The 13,913-nt window shown below is 41.6% G+C and overlaps 1 protein-coding gene across 1 annotated transcript in view; it reads left to right on the top strand.

Annotated features, from left to right (window-relative positions):
- The window catches only part of LOC109922222 (rab GTPase-activating protein 1-like), a 152,084-nt gene that overhangs the window by 64,234 nt on the left and 73,937 nt on the right, over positions 1-13,913 (top strand). Inside the window, exon 6 of the mRNA XM_048602003.1 lies at positions 13,275-13,432. Within this exon, the coding sequence (XP_048457960.1) occupies positions 13,275-13,432 (158 nt within the window). The remainder of the gene's footprint in view (positions 1-13,274; positions 13,433-13,913) is intronic.

Here is a 13,913-nt window from a genome sequence, read left to right as displayed (position 1 = left end):
AATTTAGAAAACTTAATCAAATAATAGACACAGTAAATATTATTAATTAACTGATCCAATAGAGTAACATCCCATAAACACACCCCTTGGCAAAAAGGCAAATTCATATACAGATTCTCACATGCAGTTCTCTAATCAAGGAGGGAAAAAAACATTAAGAGAAAATGCAGAGTGTGTAGCAGCCAGGAGAAATTCACTGAAGCTTTCAACTCTTTTGAGATCCCAAGAGCTTCTTATGCTACTGAAAAAGCCAAAACCCAGGAATCTGGATCTGTGAGAACTGGCCACGGCCATTCAGGTGTTTTTAAAAAAATACCCAAGGCTTCCCAAGCTGTTTATTCAAATTGTCTTAAGTAGCCAGTTCACCAATTCTACCTTACAACCTCTCTTCAAATAAAAGGACAAAACTACTTCTCAAAGCCACAGCATTGTCACGGAGGGTTGGTTGGTAAATGGACTCTGCTTGGTAGAGGCTTTGCCATGGAAAATGAACTAGTTAATAATGACTGACAGATAACTACAAGATTTTGTTCACATTTTACAGTAGGCAGGATGACTGACTGGTCAAGCCATTCCTCTGAAAAATGATCTAGGGAATGGCTGTCACCTCTTTCTGCTGATCTTAAACGAGTGAAGTTGTTTATGTTTGCAAAAAATAGGTTTCTGTGTATTAAAATGCATGGGTTCCAACACATACATGCATGCCACACTGCAAGCCTGACTGACGATACTAAATTGATTGTGGGCTTAATTTTCGATGCTTCATCCCTGTATGCTCTTATGCAATGTAGATATCCCAGTCTTAAAAAATCAACCCTACAATGCAGTATTTTAGGATAGAAAGCATTCCTGATACTTGCTGCATTTCGTCAAAAATGTATTTCTTACTGCACCTAGGAATAGGCTAGGATTTAATTTGAACATGGTGTTTCCTTGTCCTGACTTCCTCCAGCAGAGGAAATAGTTTCTCTTTATTGAAGCCTTTATCACTTCAAACATTTCTCTTCAATTCTTTATTCTTCAAACAGCCAAACTCTATCAGTCATGATTTGTGAAACTTATCCTCGCAATGTAACCTTTAAGAATAAGTGTCTGGTGAATCTGTGATGTACACTATATTCTCCCTGAATGCCCAAAACCTAATGTAGTACTTCATATGAAGTCTGTACAACTGAAACATCACCACCTGTCTGTAATGGTGCTGTCAGTGTTCCTTATGATTGTAGGATTTACTTTTTGGTTTTGCCTGGTATTGTCTGGCATGGTTTGACATCAAAGAAGGTCCTATCTATGAATCCTCAGAACCAGACAGCAAGAATGAGGAAGGACCTTTAGCTCCTTTGTCTGTAATCCCTCAAATCTATATTGTCCCACATCCACATTGCAATGGTTTTGAGTGGTTGTGCTGCAGTGTTGCACTGACATATCTGAATTAAGATCCCATTGATATTTGAAACTTAATGTAACAGCAACTATCACTAATATTTAAATAGTACCATTAACAAAATGAAACATGACAAGGTGGCTTGGTGGCTCAGTGGTTAGCACTGCTGTCTCACAGTGCCAGGGACTTGGGTTCACTTCCACCCTCTGGTGACTGTGTGGAGTTTGCACATTCTCCCCGTGTCTGCGTGGGTTTCCTCCACAGTCCAAAGGTGTGCAGGTTAGGTCGATTGGCCATGCTAAAGTGCCAGTAGTATCCAGGGATGTGCAGACTAGGTGGATTAGCCGGGGGAACGCAGGGTTACAGGAATAGAGTAGAGGGGTGGCTCTTGTGGAGGGTCAGAGGAGACTCAATGGGCCAAATGACCTGCTTCCACACTGCAGGGATTGTATGATTCTATGAAGGTGTTTCACAGGGGCATTTCAAAATAGAATCTGAGACTGAACCCTATAAGTTAGTCTGTCGGATATGTTAGGGTTTAGGTATGTTAAAGGAGGAAATTGAGGGGGAGAGACAGGTGTAAAGATGAAATTTGGAGCGTGGGCCTTACACAGCTGAAGTGCAATCACCAATGTTAATATGATTAAAGTTGAGGATGCATAAGAGGCCGGAATGAGAGGAAAGCAGAGACGTCACATCGGTCTTCTTGAGAGTGAACCCATGGAAAGCGGCGGGATCAGATGGGGAGTCCCTGGCCACGTACTCCGATCCTGTGCAGACAAGCTGGCGGGAGTATTGGCTGACATCTTTAACCTCTCTTTGCTGCAATTTGAAGTCTTCACCTGCTTCAAGAAGACCACCATCATCCCGGTACCAAAGAAAACACATTCAACGTGCCTCCGTTGCTACTGCCCAGTGGCTCTGACCTCCATAATTATAAAGTGCTTTGAGAGGTCAGTCATGGCTCACATCAGCTCTAGTCTCCCAGCCTGCCTTGATCCCTTGCAGTTTGCCTATCATGCAACAGGTCCACGGGACATGCCATCTTCATGGCCCTACACTCATCCTGGAACATCTGGATAATAAGGATACCTATGTCAGGCTCCTACTTATTGACTACAGCTCTGCCTTCAATACTATAATCACAACCAAACCAATCTCCAAATTCTGAGACCTACGTCTCTGCTCTGCCCTCTGCAACTGAATCCTCAACTTGCTGACCCACAGACTGCAATCAGCGAAGTCAGGCAACAGCACATCCTCCACAACAATCCTCAACACCGGCACCCCGTAAAGATGCATACTCAGCCCCCTACTGTACTGCCCAAAATTCTGTTTGAACTCCATCTACAAGTTCACTAACGGCACCACCATTGTAGGCTGAACATCAAACAATGACGAGACAGAATACAGGAAAGAGATAGAGTGCTCGGTGATGTGGTGCAAAGATAACAATCTCTCCCTAAATGCCAGCAAAACTAAAGAGCTGACCATTGACTTCAGGAAGCAAGGTAGAGGGCACACCCCCATCATCATCTATTGAGCTGAGGTGGAGAGGGTCAAGAGTGTCAAGTTCTTAAGTGTGATGGTCACGAACAATCTGTCCTTGACCATCCACATTGATGCTACGGTCAAGAAGGTGCAACAATGTCTCTTGTTCCTCAGGAAGCTAAGGACATTTGGCATGTCCATAAGGACCCTCACCAACTTTTACAGATGGGCCATAGAAAGCATTATATCTGGGTGCATCACAGCTTGGTACAGCAACTGCTCTGCCCAGGACCATAAGAAACTACAGAAAGTTGTGAACACAGCCCAGACCATCACGCAAGCCAACCTTCCATCCATTGACTCAATCTACACTTGTTGCCGTGGAAAGGCAACCAATATCATCAAAGACCCCTCCCACCCTGGTTATAATCTCTTCCAACCTGTTCTGTAAGGCAGAAGTTACAAAAAGCTTAAACAGATGTACCAATAGGTTCAAGAACAGCTTCTTCCCCACTGTTATTAGACTTCTGAATGGACCTCTCAAATTTCAAATCTAATGTTGATCTTGCTTTTTGTGCACCTGCTGTGAACCCATAACTTTGTATTCCTCAGTCTGTTCAATCACCCTATGATCGTTGTATGGTATGATCTGCCTGTACTGCACGCAAAACAAAACTTTTCACTATCACAACAACAACAATAAAAAGTTTTCACCGTATTTAGGTACATGTGACAATAATAAATCAAATCAAATCAAATAAGAGGCTTAAAGGGCTGGAGGATATACCAGAGATGGAGAGGGAGGCCGTGATGGGATTTGAAAAAAAAATGAGAATTTTAAAATCGAGACATTGCTTAACTTGGAGTCAGTGTAGGAAAGAATGTGGAGACCAATGAGGAGTTTTTTGAAATAGTCAAATCTAGACGTAACAAAGCAAGAATGAGGCTTTCAACAATAGATGAGTTGAGGCAGTGCAAGCGATGTTGCTGAGATGGAAATAGATGGCCTTAGAGATACAAGAATAAGGCTGGAAGCTCATTTCGATCAAATCTGACACTACAATTATGAGCATAATGCTTCATCTCATATTGTTGCCAGGGAGATGGATGGAGTTGTTAATTAGGGAATGAGGTTTGGAGTGGGGACTGAAAGCAATTCTCCAATTTTGCCAATATTTAACTAGAGGAAATTTCTGCTCATTTGTTACTTGATGTCAGAAACATAGGCTGATAATTTATTCCTCATTGACTGAAATGATACAGTGAATCTTCTTGACTAATTTCCAGTCAAATCGTCATACAATCTTCATTCTTCTGTTAAGCCATGCCCCTTGTTTATGGTTTGTTCTCAAATGATAAGGCAGCTCCTGGCCTAAACCAGACAGACTTGCATTTTCCCAGCAGGTTGAAATTATGCCTGTTCGTTATGAATATTTTATCCTTGTGATATATTTTGGAGGGCTGATCAGTAACATGCCAAACCAAAATGGGGCTGTAAATCCAGGCAGCCCTTTCTCAAAAACCAGACCAGAATAAAGGTGATGTTACAAGTTTAATTATGGTCAGTCGTTCAGTCTTCCTAATGTTTACCTGAAGATTCTTCATATCAAACATCAGGAAAGGATGTAGAGGACCTGATTTGACAGTAAAATAAACACAAAGTAGACTGTTCAGGATCTTCACACTTTACTCCCACCACCCTGTCCCCAAGAGAACGGAGTAGTGTCCTTTGTGACAAATATATATCCAGCTCAAGGGACCTATTACTACATTTTTATCTCCACTATCTTCTCAAGGACATTGAGAGATTGACCGACATGAGAGGCTAAAGATTGGTTTGACAGAGTCCAGACAATTAATTTGCTGGTTAGGGTTTTATTCCAGCTGTCATATTACACAACTTGAACACTGATCACTTGTTACCAAATATACCTAATCAAGTGCTCAACCAATTATCCCTTAACTAGTAGATAACCATCACTAGTAGATAACCATTTGGTCTCGGGCAACCTTTACTAGACGCTACTAAGACAATAGGCAGCAAATGTTGCCATTGATCAGTGATGCTGTCATCCCATTAATGAATTAGAACCATTGACCTGTGCGAGCTTTTTCTGAAAAGATTCTTGCATCTGTAATGGAGGAAATTATCAATGTAAATGCTTTGTGCTGTAATTATGCCTACCTACCATTGGAGGCAGTGTAATGACAGTTTTGCCTTCCAGATACTCATAAGAAATAGGAGCAAGAGTAGGCCATCTGGCCCATTGAGCCTGCTCCATCATTCAGTAAGATCATGGCTGATCTTTTCGTGAAATCAGCTCCACTTACTCGCCCGCTTAATTCCTTAACTGTTCAAAAATCTATCTATCTTTTGCCCTAAAAACATTCAACGAGGTAACCTCAACTGCTTCACTGGACAGGAAATTACACAGATTCATTATTCTTTGGGAGAAGAAGTTCCTCCTCGGCTCAGTCCTAAATCTGCTCCTCCTTACTCTGAGGCTATGTTCCCTCGTTCTAGTTTCACTCGCCATTGTAAACAACCTCCTTGCTTCTATTTTATCTATTCCCTAAATAATTTTATATGTTTCTGTGGATCTGCTCTCATTCATCGAAATTCCAATGAGTACAATCCTAGTTTACACAATCTCCCCTCATAAGCCAACCTTCTCAACTCTGGAATCAACTTAATGAACCTCCTCTGAACCCACTCCTGTGCCAGTTAATCCTTTCTGAAGTAAGGAGATCAAAACTATACACAGTACTCCAGGTATGGCCTCACAGTACCCTATACAGCTGCAGCATAACCTGCTTATTTATAAACTCCATCCCTCCAGCAATGAATGACAGTATTCCATTTGCCTTCGTAATTACCTGCTGCGCTTGCAAATCAACTTTTTATGATCCATCCACAAGGACACACAGATCCCTCTGCACAGCAGCATGCTGCAATTTTTCATCAACTAAATATTCAGCTTATATTCTCAGGCAGTTTCCTAAACTTTGCTTATTGTTTTCCCCTTTCCAGAGCAACCAGATGCCAGCGTATCTGTCTAGCGTTTAGGTTGAATATGTAATCACTTTAATGCCCAAGTATCACTGGAATCTGTACAAATGAAAATAGTTGTAGAATGGTTGTATTGAACCTAAACAAGAAACATACGCACCACACAAGTGTCAGGCAATGACCATCTCAAATAAGAGAGAATCTAACAACCGCTCCTTGATATTCAATGACATTACAATCACTGAATCCCCCACAATCAACATCCAGTGACCAGAAACTGAATTGGACCACTCGTATAAGCACAGTGTCTCTGAGAACATGTCAGAGGCTAAGAGTACTCAGTGAGTAACTCGCCTCCTGACTCCCCAGATCCTGTCCACTATCTACAAGGCACAAGTCAGGAGTGTGATGAAATATCCTCCACTTGCCTAGATTAGTGTACGTTGAACAACACTCAAGAAACTTGACATCATCCAAGACAAAGCAGCGTATTTAATTGACACCCCGTTCACCATTTTCAGCATTCACAGTGGCAGCAGTGTATATCAATTACAAAATGCACTCCAGCAAAGGTTCCTTGGACGAGCACCTTCCAAACCTGTGACCTCTACCATCTAGAAGGGTAAAGGTAGCAGATACATGGAAATGTAGGAACAGAAATAACCCATTCAGCCCATTGAGCCTTTCTAGATAATGGCTGATCATCTCGACAACAGTTCCATTTCCAAGTTCTCTCAAAGTCACGTCCCATCCTGACCTGTAACTAAATCCCTGTTCCTTCACTGTTGCTGGAACTCCCTTCCTGTCCTTGTCCCTATACCAAATGACTGCTATGGTTCAAGACAGTAGTTCACCACTACCTACCATCACCTTGAGGGCGGTTACGAATGGGCTATCCATGCTATCTTTGCCAACAATGCTAATGTTTCAAGAAAAAAATTTAAAAAGCTACATTTTAGTACTTGTCATCAAAATTGCCTTTTCAAGCATCGATGTGTACTGTTTGGAAGTGACAATTGGAAATGTCAATTTTTTTTTTACACAAAAGATGCTGCCAAATTTTGGATTTCATCCCCGTAATCAATGAAAATACTCTTTCATGTAGTTAAGTTGTTGCAAATAGTAGCAAAATCCAATTGGATCTCAGTCCTGAGTCTGCCAACAGCTGAGATGCAGAGACATTTTCTCTTGTTCATTTGTTGACTGGCCTTGCAGTATGTGTACAGTAAACTTGTGCACATTTACTGGACCTAGGTACTTACATTCCATTGGGTAGGGAAAGGCCAGTTTCACCTGAATCAAGGATAATGGACCCATCAGTTTAACCTGAATTTAATAATATCAATAATTACAGCTCCAGTCTACAGTATCATTCTAACTTAGATCATTCCTTCCTATTTGACATTTCCCAGAGACATTTTAAGTTATTGCAATGTTAAAAATTGTGGAATTTATTTCACTTCCGGAAGAAACAGAACTTAGTTCGTGCTGAGTTTAGTGAATGCAAAGTTTGGAACTTTATCATTCTGTCCAGTAACCACTACTGTACCTGCAAACTGCAGCACTGCCACTTTTAAAGTAAACATTTATCTTCTTTCTGATGCTTTAGTTTTAATGCATATTTCTTTGAGATGGATTCTCCCATTGCTTCAATAATGACTGTTCATCAAGGAGACCAGTTGTTCAGCCTCCACCTTTGTGTTGTCTCATATGTGATCATATTTGCAATTCAAGATTGAATATCTGATTGCACGCATTAACTATGAAGTCACTACTAGGAGACGTTTGAAGACACTGGCTTTGTAGTGTATTCACTTTCTTTTTGGGACATGGAAATATACAAAAAAGGAGCAAGAGTACTTCATTTGACCTATTGAGCATTCTGTGTCATTCAATATGATTATGGTTAAATGTGTCTTAGCATCATCTTTCTGCTGTCCTCCCACTCCCCTTGACCTGTTGATGTCAGGAAAATCTATTTCATTATTGTATTCCGTGACTTGGCCTCTACAGCCTTTTGTGGTAGAGAATTCCACAGGATCACCACCCATTGAGTGAAGATGTTTCTCCTCATGTCTGTCCTAAATGGCCCACTTGTATCCTGAGACTGACCCCTTGTTCTAGATTGTATCCAATCTGTCCTGCTCTTTAGGAACTTAAACTTTTCACCAAAATCACCCATGATTCTTCGAAAATTTTTACAGGCCTGGTTGACCCTATCTGTCTTACTTTGACAAACTTGCCATTCCAGAAATTAACCCCAGAACCTTGCATGTACTCCCTCTAAGGCAAGTATATATTTTCCTAGTTAAGGATACCAAAACTGCTTGCAGTACTAAAGCCCTGAATAGCTTCAGTTAAGACTACCATGCTCTTGTACTTACAGCCCCTTCCAATGAAGGCCAACACGCCACATCTTCCTAACTGCTTGTTGCACCTGCAAGCTTGCTTTTAGTGACTGATGTAAAAGGGCATCAATATTTCCCAATATATCACTGTTCAAACAATGCTCTGCCATTCTGATCTTCCTACCACAGTGGATAACCATATGCCATGTTCACTCACTCAACTTGTCTAAATTACCCTGACGCCTTGCCACATCCTCCTCTCAATCCCAACTGTGTCATCAGCGAACATAGAAATAGGAACATTCAATTCACTCATCCAAATCGTTGAGATCCATCGTAAATTGCTGAGGCCTAAACATTGATCCCTGTGCCCCACTACTCACTGCTTTTCACTCTGTAAAAGGTTCATTTATTCCTACTGTGTCCTGCCTGATATCCAAATCTCAATCCTTGTCACCCTGTTACCCTAATGACATGTGCTGTAATCTTGCACAGTAACCACTTACATGGAATTTTATCAAAAGGTTGCTGAAAATCTAAGTACACCATATCCGCAGTTTTCTCTTATCTGTTCTATTCACTGCAACCTCAAAAAAACTTCAGTAGGTTTGTCAAACATGATTTCGTTTTCGGTAATCCATGTTGACTTTGTCTAATCACATTGATGTTTTCTAAGTGTGTTGTTATTGCATTCTTTATGATAGACTAGCATTTTACTTTCCACAGATGTTAGTCGAACTGTACAATTATTCCCTGTTTTCTCCACCTCCTGATCTTTTTTAAACAGTGGAGTTACATTTGCCATTTTCCAATTCAAGCAGAAGATGCATCCAGTGTGTCCATGGCCATCTCCTTTAGCAGCCTGGAGATTATCAGGCCTTGGGGATTCACCACTTTTATTCCCATTAATTACTTTAAATTAATTATTAATTTCTTCCAATTCCTCCTTCCCAATAGACCCTTGGTTCCCTTGTATTTTGAAAGTTAATTGTGCTGCCTCCTGTGCAAACAGAACTAAAGTATTTATTTAATTGCTCTGTCATTTCCTTGCCTTCCATTGTCAATTCTCAGCCTGTAAAGGACCTACATTTTTCTTCGCTATCCTTTTTTTAACATGCTTGTAGAAGTTCTTACAGTTGTCTTTACCTTCCTTCTAAGTTTACTCCCATTTTTCTCCTTTTGGTCCTCTTTTACTGAAAATTTTAAACTGCTCCCAATCTTCAAGCACTTTTTATAGCAACTTTGTGACTTCTGTTTGGATCTAATACTACCCTTAATTTATTTTGTTAGCTATTTACCTTGCACCAGATGGAAATATGCAACTTTTGCAATGCATGCATTTATTCCTTTAAAAGTAGCAAATGCGTATTTGCCATCATGCATTTTAATAATGCAATCTAATCAATTGTAACCAACTGAGAAATTGTTTCTTCTGTAGGGAGAGTCTGGGTTCAGGGGTGTAATTTCAGTAAAAAGGACCGTCAATTTAAGAGTGACGGGGAATTTCTTTTCTCAGAGGTTTGTGTCTTTGGAACTCTTTTTGCCACAGAGCTGTGGGGGCAGAGCCCTTGTGTATATTTAAGGCAGAGATAGATAGATAGATAGATACATTAGAGGAATAAAAGGTTATGTAGAAAAGGAAGGGAGGTGGACATGAGGAATGCTGGATTAGCCATGATCCTATTGAATAGCTTGAGGGCCTCATCCTGTTGCTGTTTCTTAGGTTTTAAAGAGTGGATCAAGTATGCCTGATGTGGTGTGACTGAAATTTTTCTGAAGACATATAATTCCTATCTCTTTGTATTCCAGCTGCCATGAGATAAATGCTAATATTCTAATAACTTGTCTGCTGATTATTAGTATTTCCTGTGTGTGGACCCCACTGTCTCCTCACTCTCAGTTTCCAGCTTCGTGCCATTTCAGAAATACTGTGATTATATCTTGGGCCTAAAGTGAGTGAGCTAACACTTTCCAACATTGAATTTTAACGCAGCAGTTTTGTCCACTTGCTTAGCCTAGCAGTGTCCCATTACAGAAATACTTCCTGTGGCCACCCTACAATTGTATTGCTGGAGAACGAAGATATACAACTCCAAATTCCTTCATTTAAGTCATTAGATATAGCAAAAACCTGACCAAATTCCTGAGAGATGCCGTGAGTCACATTCTGACAATTTGACTCTACACGGTATGAATTTCACTTGATCAGTTCTGGAGCGCCAGTTAGCTTGGTTGGCTGGTGACTTTACCTTTAATTAATTCACTGTTTATGTCAATTAGTTGCCACCAACTCCACGAGTTCTCATTCTTGCTAACTGTCTGTAATGTGGAGTCACAATGCATTCTGAAAGTCCATAGTGGTAATATCCCCAGACGCTCCCTTATGGATCACATTAATGATTTCTTAAAACATTCAACTCTGTTTCATGTGATCTACCCATTACAAATCCATACAGCCTCTCTCTCTGATCAGTTCCTATTTGTCTTTGTGGTGAGTCACTTTGTACCCAGTAATGGATTCTAGAAACCTGACTACACCCTTCGGGGAAATTACAACATGTCCTGTGTGACTCTATCTTTCCAATGGTCTTCACACCTCTACTGCCTTAGTGGAGCGTGTGTAGAAGTCCCTGACCTTGTGACATAATGATACACTATAACCTTTCCAGTACAGAAATTTACTCTTTGGAAATCCCAATTGTTTGGAAATTTCTTATAGCAGACACAGGACAGTCACGATATTGTTTTAGTGCACTATTTTGGGAGAGGAAACAAAGAAGGGACAGTATTTTGATAAGTGAAACAATTTCTATTCCTGCTTTAAAATGTTTTATCTTTTGTATAGGCTTCAAATAAATATTTATTCACAGTGCTTTCTGGTTCATGAACTTGTGGTTAGGCAAATGGTTTTCAACTTTAGTTTTTTAAGGAACCCTACAATATATTGTGAAATTCTGTGGAACTCTCACCCTTCCATCTTGTTTCCCACTATATAAAGCAAAAGCAAAAACAAAATAAAACTGTGCAGCGATTGATGGAAGTCTGAACATTTTTTTAAGGATTAATTTTTATTAAATGCACTTTGCATCAAAGATATATTGGGTTTTATTTATTGGTGACTTTAGTGGGATTTGTGTGGGTTGACAGCAGCTTCCTTTAATAGACTCGCTGGCAGTTGCAGCCTTGTCACTGAGGCTGAGCTTAGCTAGAGCCCAGCAAGTTAGTACAGAGAGTTTGAAAGCCAATGGAAAATTTGAAACTGGGTGCAGGCAGAGTTTGAGCACTTTGAAAGTAAGTGCAAGAGTGTGTTTTTAAGCAGTTTGAATGTACTCGGGCTGTGTGTTACCTTTATTGTGAGTTTTATTCTTTTGGAAAAATCCTGTGATGGGGAGAGAAACACCCAAACAGAGAACCTGAAATTTGCACATAATTTGTTTTAGGGATGCATTTGTTTAACCCTCGGGTTCTGGGGTACCCTGTTTGAACAAACATAGCAAAGTGTGGAGCTGGAGGAGCACAGCGGGCCAGGCAGCATCAGAGGTGAAGGAAAGCTGACGCTTTGGGTCGGGACCCTTCTTCAGAAATGGGGTGGAGGGGGAAGGGAGCTCTGAAATAAATAGAGAGGAGGGATGGGACTGGGGATGGTAGGTGGGATGGCGATAGGTGAGTGCAAGTAGGGAGTGGTGGGGATTGGTTAGTGAGATGAGTGGTGGATAGGTGGGAGAGAAGACGGACAGGTGTGTCAGGTCAAAGAAACGGAGATGAAGGGGAGGGTTGGTCAAGGGGTGAGGCCGGGAGGGTGGTGGGGAGATTTTGAAACTGGTAAAATCCACGTTTAGGCCATCGGGCTGTAGGCTCCCGAGGCAGAATTATGAAGTGCTGCCCCTCCACTTTCCGGGTGGCGTCATTGTGACGCTGGAGGAGGCCCAGGTTGGACATGTCACCCTGGGGTGGGAGTTATAATGTTTTGCAACCGGCAGGTTGTAGAGCAGATGCTCTACAAAGTGGTCTCCGAGCCTCCGCTTGGTGTCACCGATGTAGAGGAGACCACATTGGGAGCAGCGGATGCATAGATCACATGGTACATGCGCAGGTGAACCCATGTCTGATGTGGAAGATTTGTTTTGTGCCTTGAATGGAGATGAGGAGGGAGGTAGGGGCAGGTGTAGCACTTCCTGCGGTTGGAGGGAAAGGTGCTGGGGATGGTGGTGTTAGTGGGGAGTGTGGAGCGGACGAGGGAGTCGCAGAGAGAGTGGTCCCTATGGAAGGCACATGGGGTGGAAAGGGGAATATATCTTTGGTTTGAACAGAACTATATTAGGCATTCTTGGGTTACTTCTAGAATTTATTTTAATGCCAGATCTCATATGGGCCTAAGCACTCGGGACAATAGATTATTCTGTTGGCAAAATCTATATACTGTCCAACTCCAGCTTGTTTCCAATCACAGAGTGTGATCTGTACTCATAGGAACAGAGGGGCTTACCTTTGGCACATCTGTTAAATCAATGCTGATTGGAACCTTTTATCCATCTGTCTTCCTTATTCCATGTCCCTTGATATCCTTCCCAACAAACATGTACCAGTCTGGGTTCAAAGCTTCCATTAATCCACTATAACCATAGCTTTTCGTTAGAGAATGTTCAGGTTTCAGACTACTTTGTGTGAAAAAGTGTTCCCTGATATCATCGCTGATCGACCTACCTGTAATTATAAAGTGATACATTGTTCTTAACTGGCCTGCCAGAGAAAATATTTGCTGACCTTCTATCCCAGCAACAACATTTATGGTTATAAATACCACAGTCTGATCACTACTGTACTCAACAGTATACAAGCCTACGTATGTGAGTAACCCTCGTAATTTAACACTTTTAATCCTGGGATCATTCTGGGGAATCTGTGCTGCACCCCCTCCAAGGTCAATATCTCCTTCTTGAGATGGGAGTATAAGCAAATTTGAAAGATAACCTAGTAGGAGAGAGCCTTGCTGTTGCAGCAGAGGATTTAAATTTGCATGTTTCCCCCACGTTTTCTCCAGGCCAGCCGCATTCTGTACAGTTTTGCCACTGCTTTTCGTCGATCTTCTAAACAAACGACAAAAGTGAAAGATATGTGCGGTGCCAGTCCTGAGAGTGACAGCTACAACTTCACTGTCTCTCTTGAAGTGAAGGAGGATGATGGAAAAGGCAATTTCAGGTGAGAAGTTGAATTTAGACATTTCAAAGTGGGCACAGGGTGATGGTACTATGGTTCAGAGACCCTCTCCACCAAACATAGAAACATAGAAGATAGGAGCAGGAGGAGGCCATTCGGCCCTTCGAACCTGCTCTGCCATTCATCACGATCATGGCTAATTATCCAACTCAATAGCCTAATCCTGCTTTCTCCCCACAACCTTTGATCCCCATTGCCCCAAATGCTACACCCAGCCGCCTCTTGAATACATTCAATGTTTTGGTATCAGCTACTTCCTGTGGTAATGAATTCCACAGGTTCACCGCTCTTTGGGTGAAGGAATGCTGCTTCTTCTCCGTCCTACATGGTCTACCCCGAATCCTCAGACTGTGACCCCTGGTTCTGGACACACTCACCATCGGGGACATCCTCCCTGCATCTACCCTGTCTAGTCCTGTTAGAATCTTATAAGTCTCTATGAGATTCCCCCCCTCATTCGTCT

This window comes from Rhincodon typus, chromosome 10, assembly GCF_021869965.1.
Source record: "Rhincodon typus isolate 14 chromosome 10, sRhiTyp1.1, whole genome shotgun sequence".
Lineage (NCBI taxonomy): Eukaryota > Metazoa > Chordata > Chondrichthyes > Orectolobiformes > Rhincodontidae > Rhincodon > Rhincodon typus.
Note: the sequence above shows the minus strand (reverse complement) of the source record. Positions and strands in the feature narration are given on the sequence as shown.